Raw genomic sequence first — 25,825 nt, 5'->3', positions numbered from 1 at the left:
CTCTCCAGCCCAGGCCGCTCCTCTCCCGGGCGCGCCGAGCCCTCGTGCTTCTGCACGCACAGTGTCAGGGAGGCTGGGGCAGCGCGCCTGGTTCCCATCCAGCTCTGCCCGCTTCTCCACGCTCTCCAGCCCAGGCCGCTCCTCTCCCCTGCGTCCAGCCGGGCTCGGTCCCGGTGCGCACGGGGGGATCGGGAACCCAGCCCGGGGACGCGCGCCGTCCCCAAGGAAACCGCGCGTTTGGTGGCGAAGATGGAAGCTGAGTTGGGAACTGCTGGGGAGCCTGGGGCCCTCCGTCGCGAGCACCAAGGATGGCGGCGCAGCTGAGGGTGGAGCGGCCCCGCAGCGCCCCGCCCTCCGGCCTCCATCTTCCTCGGGCTCGGAGAAGGGCGGAACCGGAACCGACCCGGGGCAGCACCAGGGAGCCCGCCCAGGCGGCCCAGGCCCACTGCGCAGGCGCGGAGCGGTGCATTTCGGGACGTGTAGTTTCCGCGCCGCATTGTGGGAGTCCTGGTTTGCAAGCCCACTCGGTGCAGCGCTCCCCGCGACTTGGAGCTGTAAGTCATGACCTCTGAGTCTGCGGGGTCCTGACCGGAAGCCCGAGGGCTCTTTGTGGCGCGGGGGTGTCCGGCTTTCTCCTGGATCCCCGCCAGTCGGCCCCCGGCCGCGCGGCGCCGGCTCCCCGCCGAGTGGGGACCGGAGGGTCACGGCCCTCGCCCGCCCGCCTCCCTGGCTCGGCTGTCCCGGCGCCGCGTGTAGCCTGGCACGTGGCCCGGGGTTGGTGCCGGCCAGAGGGTGCTGGTGTCCGAGGGGCTTGGGGACGAGTGCATGTTCCGGACGCCCTGTACAGTGGAAGGGCTGGGGTGTGACGGGGCCGGTGTTGCTCCCGAAGTTTGGGGGTCGGAGAGGACCCTGGCCGGGTTGCAGAGTCGCTGAGACCCAGGCCTGCGGCCCAGGGAACCCCGGCTGACCCGGGAGTGGGGCCCCGAGGTCGGCCAAGTGATGCCCCTCCTCCCCGCACCCCCTTCAGGTGATGGGTGAGGGGCTGGGGTGGGCAGGGTGGAGACTGGGAGGGAGAACGGCTTGGGAAGTTGGGACTAAGGACACAGCTAAGTGGAGGCTGGCAGGAGGTCAGACACCAGAGCGGAGACCCCCCTGGACACCCCGAGTCCGCCGGGTGCGCCAGGAGGAAGTAGGTCGCGGGCAGTACTGTCCATGTCGCTTCAGGTGGCCTAGCCACAATCGGCGAGTAGCTTTTCTGTCTTTCGAGAAATCCGGCCAAAGAAAAAAATCAGGATATTTTTGCAGTAAAGGAAATAGAACTATTTCTCTCTAAGCCATTATGAGTTCAAATGTTTTTATTGATTTTTTAGAGGAAGGGAGAGGGAGAGGTAGAAACATGGATGAGAGAGAATCATCCATCGGCTGCCTCCTGCACGCCCCCCACTGGGGATCTTGATGGGAAAGGAACCCGGACCCGGGGCCAACGCTCTATCCACTGAGCCAATCCGGTTCGGGCTATTTTTTAGTTTTGAGCTAAGGCTGAATAGTTCCAGGGGAGTTTAAAGTGCCTGCCTACTTAGGTTGACTTGAGCCTCAGCGTTGTCCCCAGCTTGGCGTTTGCAGACAGCAGCTGCCTCCCGTTTCTAATTGCACCGGGTGTTCCTATGGAGTCAGAGCACACGGGCCGGATATTTTTAGCCTCCTCAGCTTTCATTTGCTGAAGTCCTGCGAGGCCTGCAGAGTGGGAGCATGTCACTGAGGGAGACGGGGACCCCCCCCCCCAATGTGGATGGAGGCAGAGGGTGAGAGGAGCCACCCTGGTCTGCCTCTCCTCTCCCGCCCTCACCGCACCCCAACACTTGTTTGCAGGTTGACCTTCTGTGTTTCCTAAAGAGCGCGGGTTGTATCACTCCAGGCGTGAAGTCGAGGCAGGTGCCAGTGTGTTTTTACTCTCTGGTTCCGTGATATCAGAGAGAATAGAATGGAGGCTTCCGAATTCCAGAGTTGCAGCATTGTTCTTTGGATTCTGATTTTTTTTAGAAAATATATTTTTATTGAATTCAAGAGGGAGAGAGAGAGATGGAAACATCAATGGTGAGAGAATCATGGATCGGCTGCCTCCTGCACACCCACTACTGGGAATCAAGTCCACAACCTGGGCATGTGCCCCTGCCTGGAATCAAACCCAGGACCCTTCAGCCTGCAGGCCGATGCTCTATCCACTGAGCCGCACCGGCCAGGGCTGGGTTCTGATTTTTAAAATGAGGACACTTTGGCTCAGAGAGGTTCACGATTTGCCCCAGGTCACGCGCCCTGCCTTGGGTGCCGCCGGGAATGGAGTGCAGTGCAGATGCCGGCTCTCCTGGTGCTTGGGCGGTCTCTAGACCATGGCCGCTGTCTTGCAGTGACTACATTTTTCACAGGCTGTCCCTTGTTTATGGTCTTCAGCTTGGCCTGCCCATTAGCGGAAGGAGAGGGCTTTATCGTGACCGTCATGGTTGACATTTATGTACCGTGGGCTGAGGGTGGTGCCCAGGGTTTCTCCTCCAGTCCCGAAGGCGGACTTACAGCGGAGGGAGCCAGGGTTGAGAGGGGCCAGGTGCCGTGTCCACGGCCACAGCACTAGTGAGCGCACCTAGTACAACAGCTCCTCCAACCATGTCTGTCCTTCTGTCCAGTGTTGTTTCATTGCAACATTGATGAGGTGTCGTAGGAACTTAACTCTTGTTTATATTCATTAGCCTCCTGTAAAATGGGGTCCACTTTATGTCATTTCGCTTGAAGTTGCAGAACCAATGCCTGTTGTGGGAGGCCTCGCTGTACATGTTTGCCAGAGGGCCAGACAACAGGCTGTTCTTTTTAATCTACTTCCGCCTGTAAATATTTTGGACCTCTTTGTTGTCCTTGACCTTGGGAATCAAGATATGTAGTGGGGAACAGCCAAACTCACCTACTGTATTTGTACACAACTCAAAGGAGTTGTAAAAGTAAAATGTACACAACCTCAAATATTTTGTTTTCATTTACAACATGGCTAATCCCTGAGATTATCAGAGATTACTCGAAGTGGAAACTCTAGCAACACTTCAGTGCAGATCAGAATCTGCTGCTACTTAAAGACAAACGGGCCATTTACACAGGAAGGTCAGCGCTGACCTTCAATCACACGTAAACAGATTATGGTGTAAATTCCTGTTGCTAGCTTATCTGACTTTGCAGAAGTCATGGGGAAAACTTGGCTATCTTGTGCCAACGCCCAGCTTTTCAGGATACTGTGACCTTGAATAGATGAGGTTTGAATTTTTTAGAGAGAGAGGAAGGGAGTGAGAGAGAAACATCAATGTGGGAGCAAAACATCAATCGGCCGCCTCCTGCACGCCCCTTCCTGCCCCCGGGATTGAGCCAGAAACCCAGGCATGTGCCCTGACCAGGAATTGAACCGGCAACCCCTTCAGTGCCTAGTACGACACCCAACCCAGCCATACCGGCCAGAGCTGAACTTTTTATATTTAGATGCTTTTGTAAGTGAAAAAGTTTTCTATGAAACATCTCTGAAGTTTGTCTTTTCTCCATTCTGAAGGCCTATGAGGCTTTCCGCTGTTTCTCTTCATTTTAGTGGTGAGTATATTTAAAGAAAAGCATCCGTGTGGATTTTGAGTGCAGAGCTCTCTGCCTCCATCAGGCTGAGACTGTGGGCCCAGACTGGAGGGTTGAGTCCCAGTCCCCCTGCCTGTGACCCTGGACGTGTTTCATAAACTGTCCCGGGCTCTGGAGCGGCGACGGTGAACTCCCCTCGGCGGGCTGGTGTGAAGGCTGAATGAGTGGGCGCATCACTGCCGCCAGCCTGGCTGGGCACCGTGGCGCGAAGCTGTACGTCTCCACGTTCCAGGAGCAGGAGGGACCCTGGGCCCGGCCGGTCGACACCCCCTTTCTTCGTTTGCAGATGGGACCGAGGCCCCAAGAGGGAAGTCGCCCGATTGTGTAGTGTCTGCATCCCAAGCTCAAGCCTTCTGACTCCTGGGGTATGTGTCACCGTCTCGAAATAGTGACAGCGAGGCCTCAGAGTCGTCCTGCGCTCCGCCGTGTCCCTGCCCGTCACGCCCTGCCCCACTTCCCCGGGCCCCGCACTTTAGGCGGGAAGTCTAGGCCGAAATGGCTTTCTCAGGCAACGTTTCCCGCGTCGTGTACTCCCTTCCCTCCGGATAGTTTTGAAAAACCTGGATTCGCTTAATTAACACTCAGGGGACCCGAGAAAGCCTCTCACCCTCAGAGCAGCTCTGGTTCCGGGCAGGAGCGGTGGAGGAACCGACTTTGGACCTGGCCTTTTACGTCCCTAGTGAGTGGAGTGGGAGCACCTGTCCCCGTGGGAGCGGCAGGGCCCCTCTGCTTGCGGCTGTGCTCCCGGTCCCAGCAGGTCAGCCAGATCCTTCTGCCCAACAAGCCGCGCCTGTCCCGGCTCTGACCCAGGTCGCGGCTCCTCACCCGGCTCCGGGCCAGCTTGCTGGGGACACTGAGCCTCCTCTCTGCGAAGCTCGCTCTTTGCTCGTCGTGGACAGCCCCCCCCACCCCCCCGACCTGTTTCCTCTCTTCCCAGCACGCCTGGCGCCCAGCTCCTCCCGTGTGCTGGCCGGGGTCTGCGTCCACCAGGAGTGACTGCTAGTCCGGCTCTGCGTCCACCAGGAGTGACTGCTAGTCCGGCTCTGCGTCCACCAGGAGTGACTGCTAGTCCGGCTCTGCGTCCACTAGGAGTGACGTCACCGTGGGTCCAGCATGAACTGGGAGGTGAGCGCGCTTTTACACGTGGGTGGCTCAGGGGTTTTCTTCCCCCTGATGGTAGAAATTCGGAATGAGAAGAAGTCGACGCAAGCAGGAATCATAGTTCATATTTGGCTTTAAGTTAAACATGCAGGCGCGTGGCGGGGGCCAGGCCCCCTTAGAGGGGCCCACGGCCGGCCTCGGATCGGCCCCTCGTCTTGCAAAGCCCACGCCTTTAGAGTGACCCATGGTTTCACATTCTGGTTTCCTTACGTTGGATCGCGGTCACGGGAGCGTCTGCATACGAAGTCGCCCCAGATCTGCGTGCTCTTCTTCCCTGTTCTTTACATTTCTGTTGCCAACAAGTGGGTTTTTCTTTTCCAACTGAAACGTGGAAATGCATGGAGGCATCCACCTGGGTTGTCATGGACACCGTCTCCGTACAGAGTCACACTCGTCCGTGTCATGTTGCAGTCAGTCATCTCCCGTGACAGCAGGTGCAGCTGACCCTGGCTGGGGAGTGAACACGCCTGAGTCCCGGGAGGCACGGGTCGGTGCTGGGAGCACAGGTTCAAGGGCAGCACAGAGTCGCCTGCTGGCGAACGGCTGTGGGAGAAGGGTGTGTTGAGTGTCATGTGAAATCCTGAAGCCGGTGGGGTTAGCTGGGGGTTGGTCACAGGACAGCCACTAAAATATATGTCCTTGTAGACACTTTGAAAAGTAGGAAGTCAGATAGAAATCATGCATCATCATCCCACCCAGAGAGCTACTACGAACAATGTTGGTGTATTTTTTCATGTATGTAAATGTGATATGTGTATTTTAAACTTAGGACCTTGTTTTTTTTCAATTATAAGCATTTCCTTGTTCGAAACATCCCTGGGTTTCTCTTGCGAGAAGATCTGGAAAGGTCTGGAAGCAGGATGGGGGAGCACACACCCCTCCTTCCCAGCTCCTGGGGTGCGGGGTTGGGGGGCTTCAGGAGGCCGTGGGGCCTGTCCAGGGGTCCACTTTCTCAGAAGCCCTGGACCCCAGACGAGGTGATCAGGACTCCGGGAGCAGGGCCTCCCCTGTGCTCACCAGGCCTGTTCGCCACAGCTGTCTCAGTCACCCCCTAAGGTCTGCACATATGGAGGGATTTGTTAGAAATCGAAGGGGGTTCACCCAGCTGAAGCTTAGCGCCCCAGAGGCAGGCCGGGCCCTGACCCTTCGCTTCAGCCCTGTGGTGTCCTTGACCCTGGCTGCCCTGCTCTGCCGCCTCCTCTCTGGAACCTCTAAGGAGAGAGCAAGCAGGGACCCGCTCCCCCGGGTCTGTTTGTGGTGGTTCCGTCTCAGTGGGTTTCCTGGCTCTGCCTGTCATCGGATCCACATGCCGTAGCTGCTGCTTTGCACCTGCGTGGCAGCTCTGGGGACCGTGGCTGGGACTATGGCGGGGCCGTGGCCGGGGCTGGGGCTGGGACATGGGTAGGGATGCAGCAGGACTGCACGGTTCGCGCAGAGATTTCCAGAACTGGAGAGAGCGGCTTTCCCAGTATCAGTGAGGCTCAGCTACCTAGAAATCCCAGGAACATACCAAGAGGCGTATTTATGGCAACAAACTGTTTTTTTCCTCCCAGGAGGTAAAATAAGGTGCCGTTTAATAGCTGGTTTAGAAGCGTGCAGCCGAACCTCGTCTGTAAAATGGGACCTGCAGGATTGCAGCGGGAGGGGAGGGAGGTTAGCTGTGGGTCTGAGGGAGGGAGGACTGGAAACCAGTAGCGAAGCTGCTTGTGTTGGAGTAAAAGTTTCATTTTGTGAAGAGTTAGGACTTCGGTTCTCCTGCCAGAGCGGCTGGCCGGTGTGCTTGCCCGCGCCTGTGGGCGTGATTGGTCTCAGCTGCTGTCCAGTCACTCGGAGTTTGTGTTCTCGCTGTTTAGTTTGCTGAGAACAATTGAAATATTCGGTTCCTTTTGATTTCCAGTATATTCCTCCCCCATTAGGTCACAGCTTCCTCAGACTCCGCAGGCAGCCCGTGACCTAGCTTCAGAGGAAGTGGTCAGTGCAGGCGGGAGCGTCTGTGTTTGCAGCTTCGTGTGAATGGTGTGTTTGCAGCTCCGTGTGAATGGTGTGTTTGCAGCTCCATGGGAATGGTGTGTTTGCAGCTCCGTGGGAATGGTGTGTTTGCAGCTCCGTGTGAATGGTGTGTTTGCAGCTCCGTGTGAATGGTGTGTTTGCAGCTCCGTGTGAATGGTGTGTTTGCAGCTCCGTGTGAATGGTGTGTTTGCAGCTCCGTGGGAATGGGTGTGTTTGCAGCTCCGTGTGAATGGTGTGTTTGCAGCTCCGTGGGAATGGTGTGGTTGCAGCTCCGTGTGAATGGTGTGTTTGCAGCTCCGTGTGAATGGTGTCGTTGCAGCTCCGTGGGAATGGGTGTGTTTGCAGGTCCGTGGGAATGGTGTGTTTGCAGCTCCGTGTGAATGGTGTGTTTGCAGCTCCGTGTGAATGGTGTCGTTGCATCTCCGTGGGAATGGGTGTGTTTGCAGGTCCGTGTGAATGGTGTCGTTGCAGCTCCGTGTGAATGGTGTCGTTGCAGCTCCGTGGGAATGGGTGTGTTTGCAGCTCCGTGGGAATGGTGTGTTTGCAGCTCCGTGGGAATGGTGTGTTTGCAGCTCCGTGTGAATGGTGTCGTTGCAGCTCCGTGGGAATGGGTGTGTTTGCAGGTCCGTGTGAATGGTGTCGTTGCAGCTCCGTGTGAATGGTGTCGTTGCAGCTCCGTGGGAATGGGTGTGTTTGCAGCTCCGTGGGAATGGTGTCGTTGCAGCTCCGTGGGAATGGTGTGTTTGCAGCTCCGTGTGAATGGTGTCGTTGCAGCTACGTGTGAATGGTGTGTTTGCAGCTCCGTGTGAATGGTGTGTTTGCAGCTCCGTGGGAATGGTGTGTTTGCAGCTCCGTGTGAATGGTGTCGTTGCAGCTCCGTGGGAATGGTGTGTTTGCAGCTCCGTGTGAATGGTGTGTTTGCAGCTCCGTGTGAATGGTGTGTTTGCAGCTCCGTGTGAATGGTGTGTTTGCAGCTCCGTGGGAATGGTGTGTTTGCAGCTCCGTGTGAATGGTGTCGTTGCAGCTCCGTGGGAATGGTGTGTTTGCAGCTCCGTGTGAATGGTGTCGTTGCAGCTCCGTGGGAATGGTGTGTTTGCAGCTCCGTGTGAATGGTGTGTTTGCAGCTCCGTGTGAATGGTGTCGTTGCAGCTCCGTGTGAATGGTGTGTTTGCAGCTCCGTGTGAATGGTGTGTTTGCAGCTCCGTGGGAATGGTGTGTTTGCAGCTCCGTGTGAATGGTGTCGTTGCAGCTCCGTGGGAATGGTGTGTTTGCAGCTCCGTGTGAATGGTGTGTTTGCAGCTCCGTGTGAATGGTGTGTTTGCAGCTCCGTGTGAATGGTGTGTTTGCAGCTCCGTGGGAATGGTGTGTTTGCAGCTCCGTGTGAATGGTGTCGTTGCAGCTCCGTGGGAATGGTGTGTTTGCAGCTCCGTGTGAATGGTGTCGTTGCAGCTCCGTGGGAATGGTGTGTTTGCAGCTCCGTGTGAATGGTGTGTTTGCAGCTCCGTGTGAATGGTGTGTTTGCAGCTCCGTGTGAATGGTGTCGTTGCAGCTCCGTGGGAATGGGTGTGTTTGCAGGTCCGTGTGAATGGTGTCGTTGCAGCTCCGTGTGAATGGTGTCGTTGCAGCTCCGTGGGAATGGGTGTGTTTGCAGCTCCGTGGGAATGGTGTGTTTGCAGCTCCGTGTGAATGGTGTGTTTGCAGCTACGTGTGAATGGTGTGTTTGCAGCTACGTGTGAATGGTGTGTTTGCAGCTCTGTGGGAATGGTGTCGTTGCAGCTCCGTGTGAATGGTGTGTTTGCAGCTCCGTGTGAATGGGTGTGTTTGCAGCTTCGTGTGAATGGTGTCGTTGCAGCTTCGTGGGAATGGGTGTGTTTGCAGCTCCGTGGGAATGGTGTGTTTGCAGCTCCGTGGGAATGGTGTGTTTGCAGCTCCGTGGGAATGGTGTGTTTGCAGCTTCGTGTGAATGGTGTGTTTGCAGCTACGTGGGAATGGGTGTGTTTGCAGCTCTGTGGGAATGGTGTCGTTGCAGCTCCGTGTGAATGGTGTGTTTGCAGCTCCGTGTGCATGGGTGTGTTTGCAGCTTCGTGTGAATGGTGTCGTTGCAGCTTCGTGGGAATGGGTGTGTTTGCAGCTCCGTGGGAATGGTGTGTTTGCAGCTCCGTGGGAATGGTGTGTTTGCAGCTCCGTGGGAATGGTGTGTTTGCAGCTCCGTGTGAATGGTGTGTTTGCAGCTCCGTGGGAATGGGTGTGTTTGCAGCTCCGTGGGAATGGGTGTGTTTGCAGCTCCGTGTGAATGGTGTGTTTGCAGCTCCGTGGGAATGGTGTGTTTGCAGCTTCGTGTGAATGGTGTGTTTGCAGCTCCGTGTGAACTGGCGTACAGGGTGTCCTTACTTTTGTATTTATTTTACCTTCTGCGCCAGTGCTCATGGGTGGTGGGAACCAAGAGGAAATGGTGGGGACTGGAGCTGGGAATCTAGAGGGAAGGGCTGCCCAGCTTCCTGGGCAGGCGGAGAGACAGATGCTCGGAACAGCCGGGTATCACCCGGCCACTCAGCCGGTGGCAGCGCAGAGCGGGCCCACCCGCCACCTCCAGAACAGGGTCCGGCGGTGAGACCAGGGTCCTGAGTCTGCAGCCCCGGGCGGGCCTGGCAGGAAGGGCGGCGCTGGGCTGGATTGTCAGCGACGTGGGGCCGGGGACCTCGTACGTGGTCGCACACAGTCGCACGTTTAGAACGGCTTCTTCCTTCCCAGGTGCTGGACCACGTGCCCCTGCTGCTGTACATCTTGGCAGCGAAAACATTGATTCTCTGCCTGGCATTTGCCGGAGCCAAAGCATACCAAAGGAAGAAGTTGGAAGCCAGAGAGCGACAGCTGGAAGCGGAGAAGAAGTCGGAGAAGAAAGCGCGCTAAAGGGAGCCACAGGTGCGGCTTGCGGGTGGGAGATGCAGGTGGGCGGCCCAGCCGTGTCCCTCGGGTCTAAGGTGGGTGCAGGCAGGGTGGGGGGTAGGGAGGGGCGCACCAGCTGTCAAGCGCTCGGGGAGACAGGGAGACGGGGAGAGTCCTGACCCTCATGCCTGTCCCGATGAGCCGGGAGCTCGGGGTTGGTCCCCGCCCAGCCTGTGATTCTCCCTCATTGAGGGCCGGGGTGCTTCAGGGTGGAGGGGTGGGGCCACAGGGCTCGGGGAATCGAGTGAAAGCTGCGCCTTCTCCCCGGAGAAGCACGCTCTAGAAACACCTGCAGGGGTGCGTAAAAGCGCAAGAGGGGGTGGGGAGGAGGCGGGTCACAGGCCTGAAGCCCGCCTACACCTCTGGTGAGGCCCTGCTGTGGGTCTTCAGGGTGAAGTGTGGCTGCAGGGGTCCTCACCCGGCTCACGCTCGCCCCTGCTGCTGCCCGCCCTGCAGCAGCCGGACCCGGGCCTCGGAGCCGCCGGACCCGGGCCTCGGAGCAGCCCACGTGGCTGGGCCACAGCAGCTCCTGTGGTGGGAGCCGCTTTGTTAAAGAGATGCTCCATTGGCTGGACCTCGGGAGCCGGACCCCGTGGGGGAAGAGGGAGCGTGTCCAAGTGAAAGGTGAGAGCCGCTTGCACAGAACATGCGCTGAGTTTTGTGGGGAACCGAGAAGGGGGAGGTCGGTCACACTTCTCCCTCCCTCGAACACCAGTTGCTGGGGGGTGCGGGGAGGGGGGCCTGATGGCTGAGCTCAGGGCTGGGGGTTTGGGAAGAAAGAAAATCATGATACCGAAAGTATGGGCGGAAACCCTTTTCTGGAAAATGAAAAAAAGAAAGTACGTTTATAAGAGACTAGTGGCCCGGTGCACAAAGTTCGTGCACATTAAAAGGGAATTAATTAGAGGAAATATTTTAATATTGCTATTTGCCCTTTCTCTATAATAGAAGTGTCAGCAATGAACAAAAATTAGTAAAATGTGTATGAAAATCTCCCTCCTGTCAGAGTCTGGGGTGCACTGTGGGACCCAGAGTCAAGTCCCCGCCCACCCACGTGCCCCTCAAAATTGCGTGAGACCCAGACCTGGCCAGCCCCACCCCCGTCAAGCCCTGCTAGGTGGGGGGGCACGGCCTCAGGTCCCCCGGCGCATCCTCAGGTCCCCCGGCCCAGCCTCAGGTCCCCCGGCCCTGGCGTGAGGGCGTGACAACCATTTGCATATTAGCTGTTTATTATATAGGATGAGCTCAGTGGTGTCTGAGCCAGAGTGGCTGCACATGAGCACTGCGCTGAGCGAGTGGGGCGTCCGCGCTGCTCATCAGACGGCTCCTGCTTCCCACCGGCCCTCTCCCCAGACGCTGCTCCACACGGCGGCCCTCTCCCCTAGACGCACCACACGGCGCCACGTGGAGAGTGGACCCGGCCGAGGAGAAGAAACTCCCGCGGGTAACTCCCAGCTGCAGCGGAACTAAAGTGATGGGACCTGGCAGAGGCTTTAAGAACCTGTGTTTTCTCTAGTAAAGTAAACACCTGGACAGAGGCGTCTCTGGTCTTTGGGATCGGCCGGTGTGTGTGTGTGTGTGTGTGTGTGTGTGTGTGTGTCCGTGTCCCTGTCTGTCTGTCTCCCTCACACGCACACCCTGTGCTGTGCGGCAGGGAGTTCTGCAAACCCACAGCTGCTGTAGGTTCTCTCCCCCCCTGTCCCCCCCCAGGGCTGGGCTGTAGAAGTGGCCACGCTGTGGGGAGGAAGCCTCCGCTGCACGCCCTCACCCTCTGCCCTCTGACCTGCTGCCCTCCTCCCGTTTTCTCCTCTTCCCAGGAACTTGGCCCTTGGTGCTTTCATTGAGGCAGGCAGAGGCTGTGCGCTCACGGGGTAGGGGTGGCGTGGCCTGCGGGCCTTACTGCCCAGCCAGTCGGACAGTGAAGTGATGGTTAAGGGACCAAGTCTGAGACGGGAGTAGAGACGGGCCCTGGTTCCTGGTGTCCAGGGATCCGTCATTAGCCGTGAACGGCCACTTTGTGGGGTCGGGTGAGGGTGGGGGTGGGGGTGGGGGTGGGGCTCCTCCTGTTTCGTGTGAAGCGCTGTGGGTAGGTCTCCACTCCTCACAGCCGGGCCCCCCGTGGAGGGAGCTCGTTCGTGCTCACTGCCCTGCCGCGTGCAGGGGCTTGTCTGGCTGAAGGAGGTCACGTGTGTAAAACTGGTTGTGAAACAATGAGAAGAAGGAGAGGAGAGCATGCCTGGGCGGCGGCAGCCCCACTGGCCAGCCTGGCTCCCTCCACCCAGTGGAGCCTGGACCCCAGGTGGGCAAGGCCAGGGCAGCGGCCTCCAGGGCGGCACTGCCGTCACCTCGGGTCGCGCTGGCCCACGGGAGGCCGTGGGATGCGGTTGTTGGGGATGCCCGGGCTCTGTCAGCCAACCTCGGGAGGACATCCGTGGGGTTGCTGTCATCGTCACCCACCGTGCGTGGCTGCCCCGAAAGGGATGGGGCTGTACCGCCATCTCCCCCGCCCGCCCGCCCGCCCGCGATGAACTCCCTGACTTCCTGCCGCTGGTGTCAAGGGCAGAACTAGTGTCCTTTGCTCAGTGTCTGGCAGCGTGTCTGCGGGGCACAGGGAGGGTTTCCCTAAGGAGCAGACAGGAAGGGAGGTCGGTGTTAGGTCTGAAGGAGGACACGCTGAGCCCGGACTCGTCGGGCAGGGGCACCGTGTATCGAGGCCCAGGCACCCGGGGCGGCCGGTGCCAGCGTTTCAGAGCCCTCGCCCCTCAGGGCCTCAGGGAGCCCCGTAGTCAATCAGCTGAAGCTCGAGTCCCATCTCGGTCCCGTGACCCGCAGGCCCTCGGTGCCTTCCTGCCGGCAGGCGGCGCATTCCTTAGGTCCGAGGGCGGCTGTGTGTTCTCTTCACCCCTGCGGTTCACGTGGCATGAGGCTCAGCTGACATCAGACCAGACAACTGGCAAAACTGCCACCACAGAAATCAGTGTCGACACAGAACAGCAGGAGGCGGAAGACCCTTAAAGACGGGTTTGCGGTGGGAAAACGGAAGGCTTTCTCGGTGAGCAGGTGAGCAGGATGCACCAGCAAGAGCTGCTCTTGTTTGAAAAGCAAAACCACCCAACACGAGTTCCGGGCCCCACTCCTCCGCGGCCTGGCTCCAGGTGAGCAAAGTGGGCAGGGGACCGGCCTCTGAGCAGAGGAGGAGAGGAGCACGGCTGGCTCCGTGGGTCATTTGGGGCCGGACACGGGTGGGCACACTTCCTGGGGCCTGCACTCGCTCCTCCGTGTTTCTGAGACCTACACGCTGAGCACAGTCTTGAGCTCCGTTCACCGTGCTCCCCAGGCCCCCTGAGCTGAGCTGCCCCGTCCGCCCCTGGCCCAGCCCTCAAAGCCGCCTCAACACAGGAGTCCAGACCCCTCAGCTACCAGGACGCTTTACTGAGCCGAAGCCCTTCGCCCACGCCCCCGGGAACCGCAGTCCTCGTGGCGTCCCTGCGCGGTCGCCGTGGGAGTACCAGTGGCTGCCGTGGTCCGGAGTCGAGCCCAGGGAGGCCGTGGGCCGCGACGGTGCCTGGGCCCAGCCTGGCTGCTCGGCGAGGACGCGCCCTTAAGAGAACTTGCCAAGGTAGTAGTTCTCCCACCTGCGCACTTTGTTGATGAGGGTCCTCCACTTGCTGGGGCCGACGCTCTCCATCCCTTTGCTGATGAGGTCACTGAGGAGGAGGAACTGGTACGTGTAGAGGCTGTCGATGGACTTCAGGCAGAACTCCTTCCTGTGGTTGATGATGAACCACTTGAGCGCGGACCAGGCCAGGTCCAGCGGGTTCAGGTAGTTGTACGGGGGAGGCAGGCAGAGCAGCTCGTGCCCACAGGCCTTGGCCACGTCGGGGCAGCAGGCGATGCTCGTCAGGTTGACGACGGACCGGGCACGGGCCCGGGCCTGGGGCTCCCCGTCCTCGTTGGGCCTGGCCTCCGGCCGCCGGGCGTCCTTGACCACGATGGCGCACTTCCCGTAGGCCTTCCTCACCACCTCGCAGAACTCGGCGAAGAAGCCGTCTTCCGGGCGGACGCTCAGCTCGTCTCTCAGGAATACCCGGTACCGCCACGGCACCCAGCCCTGGCTGCCCCCCGCGTGCACCACGCACCAGCTCGGACTCGGCACGCAGAGCTCGCCCCTGAAGTCCTCCCCCGTGGCCAGGCTTTCGGGGATCTCTGTTTCCCCCAGGTACACCGTCGTGAACCCGTCAAACTGCAGCGCTCTCAGCGTCTTCAGGTACTGGAGGCATTGTTTCCTCTTGATGCTGTCAAACGGACTCCTGATGACGATGCTTCTAAAGAGAGGGTGTGCACAGCGGGGCATGGCGCCCCCCCGTCTCCCTCTGTGCGTTCTGCCCGGAGCAGGGCGATGACCTCACAAGGGCCTTCCTGCTGGGCCCGCCCACGGACACGCCAGGGCGATGACCTCACAAGGGCCTTCCTGCTGGGCCCGCCCACGGACACGCCAGGGCGATGACCTCACAAGGGCCTTCCTGCTGGGCCTGCCCACGGACACACTGGGATGTGAGAACATCACGGGACACGTTCAGAACAGTTCCCTCTGGCTGACATGATACGTCCCCCATGGGAGATGTGTGTGTGGCTTCTGCCTGAGGCCGGCATGATGGGCAGCTGTTCGTCTGCCAGGGCTGCCGTGACAGTGTCGCCGGCTGCTTGGCTTAGACAGGGTCACTTTCCCACAGTCCTGGGGGAGGGGGGGGTCCCAGGTCAGGTGCTGGCGGTTCGGGGTTCGCCCGCTGCCTCTCCATGGCCTGTAGATGGTGCCTCCTCCCTGTGTCCCCCAGGTCTTCCCGCTGCTGTGAGCGCAGGGGGAAGGGCACTTGCCCGGCCCTGGAGGTGGTGGCTGGAACCCTGGGGCCTGAGAGGAACTGATAGGGGACTCGGTGCCCGGCCAGCAGCCGCCCCTGCAGAGACGATGCAGAGGCCTGGCCAGCGCCTGGGTGGGACCAGGGTGGCCTGCTCGGCCGCAGCGCGGGGCCTGGACAGAAGCAAACCATTGCACTGGAGGCCAGAACCTCGAGAGCCCTTCCTCTTCCTGTCCTGCCTCCTTGGATGCGAACCAGCTTCCTCCAGTCACCTCCCACCTCGGAGTCGAGGTGAGGAAGGACCGCCAGGGGACAGTGTGGCCCTGTCTCCACATGACTTAAGGCAACACCTCAGCTCCTTCCCTGACCCAGCCAGAGCCCTGCAGCCCCAGAGGACACCCACCGCTTCCCAGGGAGGCCCTCCTCTCGGACTGCTCTCCTCGGGCACATTCTGCTCTTCGTTCATTCCCTGCCCAGTGGCTCGTGTTCTACAGGGACACTGACATGCTTCCCTCATCCCAAGATGCAGTGACAGACACCCTAACAGCAGGTCTGGCTGCAGTTCTGCTGGGCGGTCGTCTGCCCCGCACAGACCAGCCATCAGACGGGATATTTGTGAACTAGGGGTACCCCCGCACAAATAAAATGGAAGCAGTTGCCACACATGCGAATAGGCGTGTGCGTGTGCCAGTTGGGTCTCCGCAGACCCGGTTGCGTGGGAGGCATCCCAGGTGTTTCTTTCAGCCATCTGGGCTCGGGCATTGTCAGGTTCCTGACCCCACTCCCGAGGCCAGAGCCATGGCAGGGCCAGGGGCCACCCTCCACTCTGGCCATTGTGTGCACAGCTCCGATCTTCTGGCCCCCTGCCCGGGCACTGGGCTCCTGCTGGGACACAGAATGTCAAGGAGAGAGACCCACGGAGCCCGAGCGGTTGCCCTCCCCCTCCTCACCTTGCAGGGAAATAGCAGTGTATTCATGGGAATGTCACAGGAACTTTGGGATCTGATGGATCAAGCTTTGAATTTCCCGCCGGCTGTGTGACAATGAGCCGCTCTCTTCGCCGCTCTGGGCCTCACTTCCCTAATGTTGCCACCCCATGGAGCGTGTGAGGGCATCAGCTCCGCTGGCCAGCGTCCTAGCACTTGGTAGTGTTCGTACATGTTTGCTTTCTTCCTATGGCACCGTCATGGGCACCCGCTTGCCCACCTGCTTCCATCCCCCTTCCCCACAGCACCGTGGTGTGGTCCAGGTGTGGGCCTGTCTGCCCAGACACTCAGGTTCTTCCCCAGGGAGGAAGCCACACCTGGCTGCCTGAGACGGAAGCAGCCTCAGGACTCCCGCGTGGACTTCAGGAACTCGGGCTGCAAGGGGGCCAGACCTGCTCCCCTGCGCCTCTCCCGGAGCAGAGCTGTCCTCTGTCCTCGCGCACAAAGCCTCACCGACCCTTGTCCGGACACATCCAGCCCGGCGGGAGCACAGCCTGGCTGCCCGCTGGGTCCCACTGACTTGCTTCTGCTGATTAAACTTCCTAATATAATTTCAACACCATCAATATCAACCATCAGCACCACCACCACCACTCAGCATCAACCATCACCACCACCACCATCTACATCAACTCCCCACCACCATCAGTATCAACCATCACCACCACCACCATCTACATCAACTTCCCCACCACCATCAACATCAACCATCATCACCACCACCATCTACATCAACTTCCCCACCACCATCAGTATCAACTGTCACTACAATCCACCACCACTACCATCATCTACAACAACCATCATCACCACCACCACCACCATCAATATCAACCATCATCACCACCACCACTCAGCATCAACTATCAGCACCACCACCATCTATATCAACATCCCCACCACCATCAACATCAACCATCATCACCACCACCATTTACATCAACTTCCCCACCACCATCAACATCAATCATCATCGCCACCACCATTTACATCAACTTCCCCACAACCATCAGTATCAACCATCACCACCACCACCATCTACATCAACTTCCCCACCACCATCAACATCAACCATCATCACCACCACCATTTACATCAACTTCCCCACCACCATCAGCATCAACCATCATCACCACCACCATTTACATCAACTTCCCCACCACCATCAAAATCAATCATCATCACCACCACCATTTACATCAACTTCCCCACCACCATCAGTATCAACCATCATCACCACCACCATCTACATCAACTTCCCCACCACCATCACCATCAACCATCATCACCACCACCATCTACATCAACTTCCCCACCACCATCAGTATCAACTGTCACTACAATCCACCACCACTACCATCATCTACAACAACCATCATCACCACCACCATCAATATCAACCATCAACACCACCACCACTCAGCATCAACTATCAGCACCACCACCATCTATATCAACGTCCCCACCACCATCAACATCAACCATCATCACCACCACCATTTACATCAACTTCCCCACCACCATCAACATCAATCATCATCGCCACCACCATTTACATCAACTTCCCCACAACCATCAGTATCAACCATCACCACCACCACCATCTCCATCAACTTCCCCACCACCATCAACATCAACCATCATCGCCACCACCATTTACATCAACTTCCCCACCACCATCAACATCAACCATCATCGCCACCACCATTTACATCAACTTCCCCACCACCATCAACATCAATCATCATCGCCACCACCATTTACATCAACTTCCCCACCACCATCAACATCAATCATCACCACCACCACCATTTATATCAACTTCCCCACCACCATCAGTATCAACCATCATCACCACCACCATCTACATCAACTTCCCCACCACCATCAACATCAATCATCATCACCACCATTTACATCAACTTCCCCACCACCATCAGTATCAACTGTCACTACAATCCACCACCATTACCATCATCTACAACAACCATCATCACCACCACCACCACCATCAATATCAACCATCATCACCACCACCATCCACATCAACCTCACCAACACCAGTATCAACTGTCACTACCATCACCACCACCACCATCATCTACAACAACCATCATCACCACCACCACCATCCACATCAACCTCACCAACACCAACACCAGTATCAACTGTCACTACCATTCACCACCACTACCATCATCTACATCAACCTCCCACCACCACCACCACCATCAATCAACCCAACACCAGTATCAGCTATAATCACCACGAACACCAACAACACAAGGATTATAATTATGTATTTATTTTACTTTTCAAAATACATTCACGTGCATGACCTCATTAGCTCTTACGTACTTTGGAAGGCTTGAAGAACTGGCGTCATTGCCCTCATTTTATCTGTAATGAAACAGATTCACACCCAAGTGGTGGCTAATGGAACCCAGACTAGAGTTGGGTCCTTCTGACTCCAAAACGAATGCTTTTGTTCAGTGGACCCCACTGTTTCAATGAAAACGAAGAACTTTCCACCCACTTCTGATGTTAATGACTCTGGTTTTACATTCCAGTTGGGGTCTTCAGAATGACTGACCCTTTGGGACCATATATCCCAACCCCCACGCATCCCAGGTGAGCCACTAGCCCCCCAAAGTTCTTGTAACCCCTAAAGTTGAAGTTTCATCCAGGCCTCTGGACTCCAAACTCAGCCTTCTCTCCATGACAAAAGGCCACCTTCCCGGGCCCCCAGGGGTCTCCCAGCTCTGAGAAGGTGGCTGCCCGAACCCTTCCCTGGAACACAAGCTTTTCTACTGAAGGGACAGTGTGGCCGGGACCTCCTGCCCCTACGGTCTTGTCTCAAAGCTCCAGGCGGCCCGAGAAGGACACAGGATGCTGGCTTTGGTCAGCGCCACCCCTGGAAGTGCCCCGGGCCAGGGTGGCCTTCCAGCCCCAACCCCCTGGTCCAGGTAAGCCCAGAGCACCCCCCCTCCCGCCCACCCCCCCGCAGGCAGGCTGGGCCTCTTCTGTGGCGACCTGGCTGCCCTGACTGCCAAGGGGTGCCCTAGATCTCGGTGTGGGGCCCGCTGTCCCTGCGCCCGGGCCCCAGGCTGGCCTGGCGGGGCTGCAGGGCGGCTGTGTTGCTGATGGTCAGCGTGGAGCACTTGGCTGCCCTGCTCGGGAGCCCTTTCTTTTTGAGTTCAGAGGTCAAGTTTAGGTAATAAATGTCCTCCAGGGACTTGTCGTTCTTCCGGAGGATGTTGCTGGCCAACCGGAAGAGGAAGACCACCGCGTAGATGCCGAAGATGGTGAGGATGTACCAGGCGGCGCTGGTGCCGTCCGGGAGCCTCAGGGCCCTGGGGGGGCCGCTGCCGTTCCTCCCCTCCGCCGAGTCCCGCAGCAGGTGCGCCAGGGTGTGGGCAGCGCCCGCCTGCGTCTGGTTGGGGGCTCCCCGAGCGGTCCACTCAGCCACTGAGAGACAGAGAGACCCAGGTGAGACCAGCATCCAGGGCCGGGGCTGGCCACCAGGCCAGTGCCCGGAGGTCGTCGCGTCGGCGGGAAGCGACCGCGGGGACTGCGGGGGAACCTCCTGGTCAATGGGCAGGAGCCTGACAGCACGTCCGTACGGTTTTCAGGATCAAAGAGTTCAGAACCCCAAGCTGTGGGACAGGAGACGAAACATCATAAAGACGTCAATCGTCCCTGAAGTAACCTGCACAAGTAGCACCATCGCAATGAACATGCCGGAGAATTGCTTTGGGAGCTAGACCGACGGCACAGGGAGAAGTGAGCTGTCCAGGCGAACGGGAAAGAAGGTGGGGAAGCCGTGCTGGGTGGCAGTCGGCCTCGCCGGACGTCAGGGCCAGCCAGGCAGGACCGCAGTTCGCCTTTTCGGGAGAATGAGCCCTGTGCCTGCCCACAGCCCGCGGGGGCTCCTGGGCTGTGCAGAGGGTGTGCTGGGCGCTGGAGGGCCAGGCCCAATGCTCCCTAAACAGCCTCCCTGAAACACACGGCAGCTGGAGCCGTGGGAGGCGGGGCTCAGACGGAGACCAGTGGGCCCGAGCTGACGCCCCCGGAGGTAGCGCGGGGGCCTGTGGGTGACAAAGGGCCGTCCCTGCCCCGCGAGGGAGGGGGGTCACTCGGGAGCAACGGGCCCTGGGCCCACATCGCCCACGTCCTGTCCATCAGTGCAGAGAAGTCAGTGGTGACCGCATGAAAAGAAGCCATTCAGCCCTGGCCGGTGTGGCTCAGTGGATAGAGCGTCGGCCTGCGGACTGGGGGGTCCCGGGTTTGATTCGGGTCAAGGGCACGTACCTTGGTTGCGGGCACATCCCCAGTGGGAGGTGTGCAGGAGGCAGCTGATCGATGTTTCTCCCTCATCGATGTTTCTAACTCTCTCTCTCTCTCCCTTCCTCTCTGTAAAAGATCAATAAAATATATATATATTTAAAAAAATAAGCCATTTAAAGCGCTAGAGAAAAGCAGAGTAGATGGTCCCTTTATCGTCTCTGAGTGGGACATCCCTCCCAACCCTAACCCAAAACTCAGAAGGGGAGAAAAGCAGACAAAAGAAAACAAATGTTAATTCAGCTAATAGAAGAATGTTGTTTCTGCTTACTATTAAACCAAGAACAACGACAAATGAGAAAATTTACAATTTATACCCCTGAGTTTCTCTTCATAGCTTCTGGTTCTGGAAGAAAAAGCCCAAAATGCCAGTAGAAAAAAATATGTTAAGGATACAGACAATTAAGTTATAGAACATGCAAAAGGCTTCTCACTATTACTCACAACAAGAAAAATGCAAGTCAGAAGTACAAAAAAATATTGTTTTGTTGCCTATCGGCTGCAAATGCAGTTTCAGAACGCACTGTGGATGTGTTTGCGTGGCTGCTGTGAGGTGACGTCGCACGCCCAGTCCGCAGGGCGCGACAGCACCACTCACCTCTGGCCCGGCCTCCGCCTGCGGGAACGCGTCCTGTGGCCCCGCGGGGGCCTGGTGGGAGCAGCGCGTGTGTGAGGTAGTCCCTGCTGCTGCCCGCAAACAGCCTGAGCAGCACGCCTTCAGACAGTGCAGTGCATTCTGGGACCCCGTGCAGTGGAGTACTATGCAGCCACGAAAATCAATAAGAGCGTTTTTGGTACTAAATATTAATTAAAAAGTAACCCAAGTGAGACATAATGTGCAATCATGTGTGTAAATGAAGGGGGGGATGTGTTATCTGCTTGAAGCTTTCACATATATATGTGAAATATAAATATATATGGGATATAGATATATATATGAAATGTAAATATATGTGAAATGTAAATATGTGTGAAATGTAAATATATGTGAAATATAAATATATGTGAAATATAAATTTTTGTGAAATATAATATATATGAAATATGATATATATGAAATGTAAATATCTCTAGGAGAATAGGCAGAGTCGGGACCTGCGGTGCCCACGGGAGGAATGGGGGGGAGATGGCTTTGCCCGGACGCCCTCTAGTACATCGTGTACTGTGTGCATTTATTTTCACAAAGAAATGGCTTTAAAGCCGCAGAGCCCCAGCAGGCGCTGTCCGGCCGGCGCAGTGCCCTTGGGGAAAGCCGGTGCCCTCCCAGGCCAGGAGATTAGCATCTAAACTGCTGTTTAACCCAAAACTGTTCTCGCTCCCAGGAGCCGCGAGCAGGAAGGACTGAGCGAGGAGCAGTGAGGAACGGGGGCCTCCCTGGAGCGTTCCGGGCCGAGTCCCGTGTCGGGGGCCTCGTGAGCACAGATGGAGTCAGACGTGTCACAGTGTGAGCCCGTGGCCCGCTGCGGGGGGCACCGAAGGCTCAATAAATGCTTCTATGTGATGTTGTTGCTAATTCATCTCGCTGACGCAAGATTCAGAGAGGCTGGTATTTTTTACGGGAGTTATTATCAGAACGCGTGAATAACCTTATTACATGTATGTTTGTATGTTTGTATGTATGTATGTATGTATTTTTTCTATCACCTTGTATCCCCTCTGTACCCTCTCCCCCTTCACCCATCCCCCTCCCCCCCCCGCAACCACCGCACTATTGTCCCTGTCCACCAATTCCCTCTATTTTTTCTGTTTTGCTCAATCCCTTCACCACCACCTCCCCGCCCCCCAGGCTGGCAGCTGCTCTCTAAGAGTCGGCCTCTATCTTGCTTGGTAGTTTGGTTCATTAAGTTCCACATGGACCAGTAACCTGAGTGCTTTCAGATGAAGGAGAAGCCGGTTAAAAATAAACTCTGCACACCAATTTGGCATCGCCCGAATGAGCAGACTAAGTCGTGAGAAACACCACCACCCTCAGGAATTCCACACCACAGCTGGTGGAACGCTCGCGAACTTCAGAAGGGGAAATGCCCATAATTATTTTAAAAAGCAGCGCAACCCGCCAGGAACATCATGAACTTAATTAGGGCAAGAGGACTTGTTTAAACGCGGAACACGCGGAGGAACTCATAGAACGTTCTGGAATTGTTACGGAATGAAATGATGCCATATGTGCAGACACATATAAAAACACCCAACTGAAAACTACACACAGGAACGCGCTTGGAAACGGGCTATTTCCCACGTGAACAAAGCCCAGCCTGTGAATCGGCGAAACACGCGGCTCTCTCCCTCCCTTTCCTGAGGGCGGCAGGGCGGGCTGGGGGGCTTCCGTGGGTAAACGTCCCGCAGAAGAAACAAGCCTTCCCCCTGTGGCGTCCGCAGTGTGCGGATGTGAAATGTACAAGTGACGCCAGGGCGCGATGCTGGCACGGGAGATCACTCACCCTCCATGCGGGAGCTCCTCTTCCGTGGGCGCCGTGCCCCTGAGGTCAGGTGCTGAGGTCCCTGAGCAGGAGTAACACACCCCCAGGCAGCAGGGCAGCGCCAGGCAGAAACTGCAGCACGGAGCTGGGTGAGTTGCTGCTCATTCAGTTACTCAGAGAACTGAGGGTCTGTCTGCTGTTGGCGCAGAATAGAAGCACCTCCTGCTCTGGCTCTTGGGGACGGTCTGGAGCGAAGGAGCTGTTGGAACCCATGCTGGTCCCAAGGGTTGTCCAGCCCTCCCGTCGCCTCCAGCCTTCCCATCCCCTGCAGCCCACGGGGCGGGCCTCTCCTGCCACTGGCTCCCGCCCTATAGCCTGGTGGCTCCTGAACTCCCCGGTCTGCACCTGCAGTGGGCGGGGCAGGGGCAGGTGTGCCGAGGCCATGTCACGGGGCCAGGAGGCTCCAGGGGCCAGTCACCAACTTCCTCTGGGACTGTCCTGGCTTGGAAACAGGCAGGAGGCCGTGGAGGACACAGCCCTGCAGGGTCAGGGAGCAGTGGGCCCCGGCCAGGCGGGAGGAGTGTCTGAGTCACAGACACTCCATGAAGTGGGCCTATCCTAGCCCTGGAAAGGGTCCCCCCCATTCCTTCAGACTCCCCACTAACAGGACCATGACCTGCCACACTTGTGAGGGGTGTGGGCTTTTATTTACTTATTTTTAATACTAGAGGCCCGTTGCACGAAGATTCGTGCGATAGGCCTTCTTTCCCTGGCTGCCAGCACCAGTTTTCCTCTGGCACCCGGGACCCAGACCTTCACTCTGGCCACCGCCTTCCATCTTCGCTCTGGACACAGTCTTCGCTGCGGCTGGAGCCTTCAGTCTTTGCTCCTCGCTCCGGCGGGAGTCTTCAGTCTCGGCCAGAGCTGCTCCTGTAGCTCCTTCCGCCCCCCAACCTCCCCCTCATAGCTTGATTGCTGCTTCACCTACAGACCTCCCCGATGGTCTCCTGGGTTCCAGGGTGCTGCCTTGCCTGCGGCCTGGTTTCTGATCACGATCACAATCACAGCCGCAGGGTCCCGCTGCCCAGGGCCACACACGGGGGTCCTGGCTGGGGCTGGGGCTTAGGCGGCACACGGGGGCCCGATTGGTGGCTCCCGGTGTCCCACCCTGCCTGCAGTATGCAAATTAGCCATTTTGTTGGCGGTTAATTTGCGTATCCCGCTGATTAGCCAATGGGAGGCGTAGCGAAGGTACGGTCAATTACCATGTTTGTCTATTGTTAGATAGGCTATTTCTGAGAGGAAGAGAGAGGGAGGGAGAGAGAGAAACATCAATGATGAGAGGGAATCATTGATTGGCTGCCCCTTGCACGTGCCCCACTGGAGATCAAGCCCGCAACTCGGGCCTGTGCCCTGACTGGGGATTGAACCAGGACCTCCTGGTTCATAGGTTGATGCTCAACCACTGAGCCACAGCAGCCGGGCTTAATGAATATATTCATTTTTATTCTCACCCAAGGTTTTCCATTGATTTTTTAGAAAGAGTGTAAGGAAGGGAGAGGAGGGGGAGAGAAAGAGAAACATCAATGTGAGAGAGACACATCAATTGGTTGCTTCCTGCTCATGCCCCAACCGAGGTCAGGGATCGAACCTCCAGCCAAGGTATGTGCCCTTGACTGGGAATGGAGCCTGGGACCTTCAGTCCACAGGACAACACTCTAAACACCTAGCAACCGGCCAGGCAGGGCAGGCTGTTGGCTTTTAAAGTGTACTTTGATCAAGTTTACATCAATGGGACCTAGAGAAGTAAATTATAGCGCAGGCCCAGGGCCCAGCACTTCCCTCCAAGGCCCCCACCCAGAGAAAGGAGACACATTCAGACCGTGCACAAGTGCCCATAGTGCATGACTCCCAGCGGCTACAGTGGAGACAGCCCAGCGTCCACCAGCTGACGAAGGACACAGAACGTGTGGCTTATCCACACTATGCAAGACAAAGAAGTGATACATGTTACAAAATAGATAACCCTTGGAAACACTGCTAAGTGAAAGAAGTCAGCTACAAAGGTCAACATATTGTGTGTGTCCATTGATAGGAAATGTCGAAAACAGACAAATCTGTAGACAGTCCATTTGGCGGTTGCCTAGGGCTGAGGAGGGGCTTGGGAGGGTGATGGTCTAGTGCTGGTTGCACAACTCTGTGAATGCACTAAAGCCACTGAACTGTATGCTGTGACTTTTATGGTTTGTGTGTTATATTTTAATATATAAAAGGCTAAGTGACTGACCGACCGTCTGTCTGTCCGACTGACTGACCAGCCAGGACATATGACATGCACTGGAAATTTAAAAATAAACATTGACTCGCGCATGCACGGTACATATAAAGCTCTCACTGGCGCCAATTGCATGCGTGTGTTTCAATCTGTCACTGTTGATTGTGAATTTGGTTGACACTTCTATTATAGAGAAAGGATAAACAGCGATATTAAAATATTTCTTCTAATTAATTTCCTTTCAATGTGCACTAATCCGTGCACCGAGCCACTAGTATTTTAATAATATAGGCATTGATGGAATACTATCCTTTGTTAAAGTTCTGTTTAGGTTCCTGCTGTCTCCAGCCTGGAGGGTGGGACCGTGGCCTTGGGCTCTGCCACAGACTCGGGTGACACACTGTGTGGCCCTGGGCAAGGCCCTGTCCTCTGTGGTCTGCAGCTCCTCACCTGTGAGCGGGGGAGGCAGGGACCCGCCGCCTCCGGTCCCAGGAAGCAGGAAGGAAGCTGGCGGGGAGGCGAGCTCCCTGTGGGGGTGTCTGCACGGGAGCGCTGCCAACACAGGCGCCTGGGGACAGGGAGGGGCGCGGGAAGCTGCTGCCCACGGTGCAGCTTCAGAGCTGAGTCACCTGTCCAGTCGCAGGGGCGGCATCCAGCTCGGCCCCGGAAACCGGGGGCCCCGGGGAAGGTGGCCTTCGTCCCCCTGTGCAGGGCACTCGGTCAGGGAAGGCCCTGTGCCAGGGCTTCCCACGGGGCTGCTGCCGGAGTCCCTGCAGGACAGCAGTGGTGCCCACAGACAGCAGGGATGCTCTCTCCGGCTCTGAGAGTGACGTGCCCGTGTCACACAGCTCCGGGGGCCAGTGCCAAAGCTGCTCTCCCCCACAGCCTGCACGTCCCCTTCAAGCCGGGCCAGGGTCACCTGCCCTGCAGGCGGAGCTGTGGACCGTCACCGCCCAGGCATATCCGTGACCTTGGAGCCCTCCTTGTTGGTCAATCATACTATGGTGTTAAAAGTCAGGACAATGGTCCCTGCCAGCGTGGTTCAGGGGTTAGCGCATCGGGCCACGCACCGAAGGGTCCCGGGTTCTATTCCTGGTAAAGGGCACGTACCTGGGTTGCAGGTTCAATCCTCCTGCCCTGATCCAGGTGTGTGTGTTAGGCAACCAATTG

General features: G+C 57.3%; 3 protein-coding genes across 8 annotated transcripts; 1 reads left to right on the top strand and 2 right to left on the bottom strand.

Moving 5' to 3' along the window:
* Positions 1 to 415: 415 nt before the first annotated feature.
* SMIM11A (small integral membrane protein 11A) lies at positions 416 to 11,307 on the top strand. Of its 6 annotated transcripts, XM_036351303.1 has the most exons (7): positions 416 to 554; positions 3,944 to 4,022; positions 4,595 to 4,713; positions 4,747 to 4,782; positions 9,580 to 9,750; positions 10,231 to 10,398; positions 11,013 to 11,307. In XM_036351303.1, exons 4-5 carry the CDS (start codon positions 4,771 to 4,773, stop codon positions 9,736 to 9,738), a joined length of 171 nt encoding a protein of 56 aa, XP_036207196.1. In that variant the 5' UTR covers positions 416 to 554; positions 3,944 to 4,022; positions 4,595 to 4,713; positions 4,747 to 4,770; the 3' UTR covers positions 9,739 to 9,750; positions 10,231 to 10,398; positions 11,013 to 11,307. The 6 variants fall into 6 exon arrangements, with proteins under 6 accessions (XP_036207196.1, XP_036207192.1, XP_036207195.1 ...); XM_036351299.1 differs by having other exon boundaries at positions 4,595 to 4,782; positions 10,253 to 10,398; XM_036351302.1 differs by having other exon boundaries at positions 4,595 to 4,782; positions 11,128 to 11,307.
* A 991-nt stretch (positions 11,308 to 12,298) lies between these two features.
* Positions 12,299 to 14,128, bottom strand: FAM243A (family with sequence similarity 243 member A). Its single transcript, XM_036351800.1, has one exon. It carries the CDS (start codon positions 14,126 to 14,128, stop codon positions 13,376 to 13,378), a length of 753 nt encoding a protein of 250 aa, XP_036207693.1. The 3' UTR covers positions 12,299 to 13,375.
* Positions 14,129 to 18,639: 4,511 nt separating this feature from the next.
* On the bottom strand, positions 18,640 to 23,092 carry SMIM34A (small integral membrane protein 34A). Its single transcript, XM_036351801.1, has 2 exons — positions 22,402 to 23,092; positions 18,640 to 19,084 (listed from the first exon to the last, which is right to left on the bottom strand). Exons 1-2 carry the CDS (start codon positions 22,406 to 22,408, stop codon positions 18,678 to 18,680), a joined length of 414 nt encoding a protein of 137 aa, XP_036207694.1. The 5' UTR covers positions 22,409 to 23,092; the 3' UTR covers positions 18,640 to 18,677.
* Between the last annotated feature and the right edge of the window lie 2,733 nt (positions 23,093 to 25,825).

The sequence above is a fragment of the Myotis myotis genome, unplaced genomic scaffold, assembly GCF_014108235.1.
Source record: "Myotis myotis isolate mMyoMyo1 unplaced genomic scaffold, mMyoMyo1.p scaffold_m19_p_2, whole genome shotgun sequence".
Lineage (NCBI taxonomy): Eukaryota > Metazoa > Chordata > Mammalia > Chiroptera > Vespertilionidae > Myotis > Myotis myotis.
The sequence above is the reverse complement of the archived record's forward strand: the minus strand, read 5'-3'. Positions and strand labels throughout refer to the sequence as shown.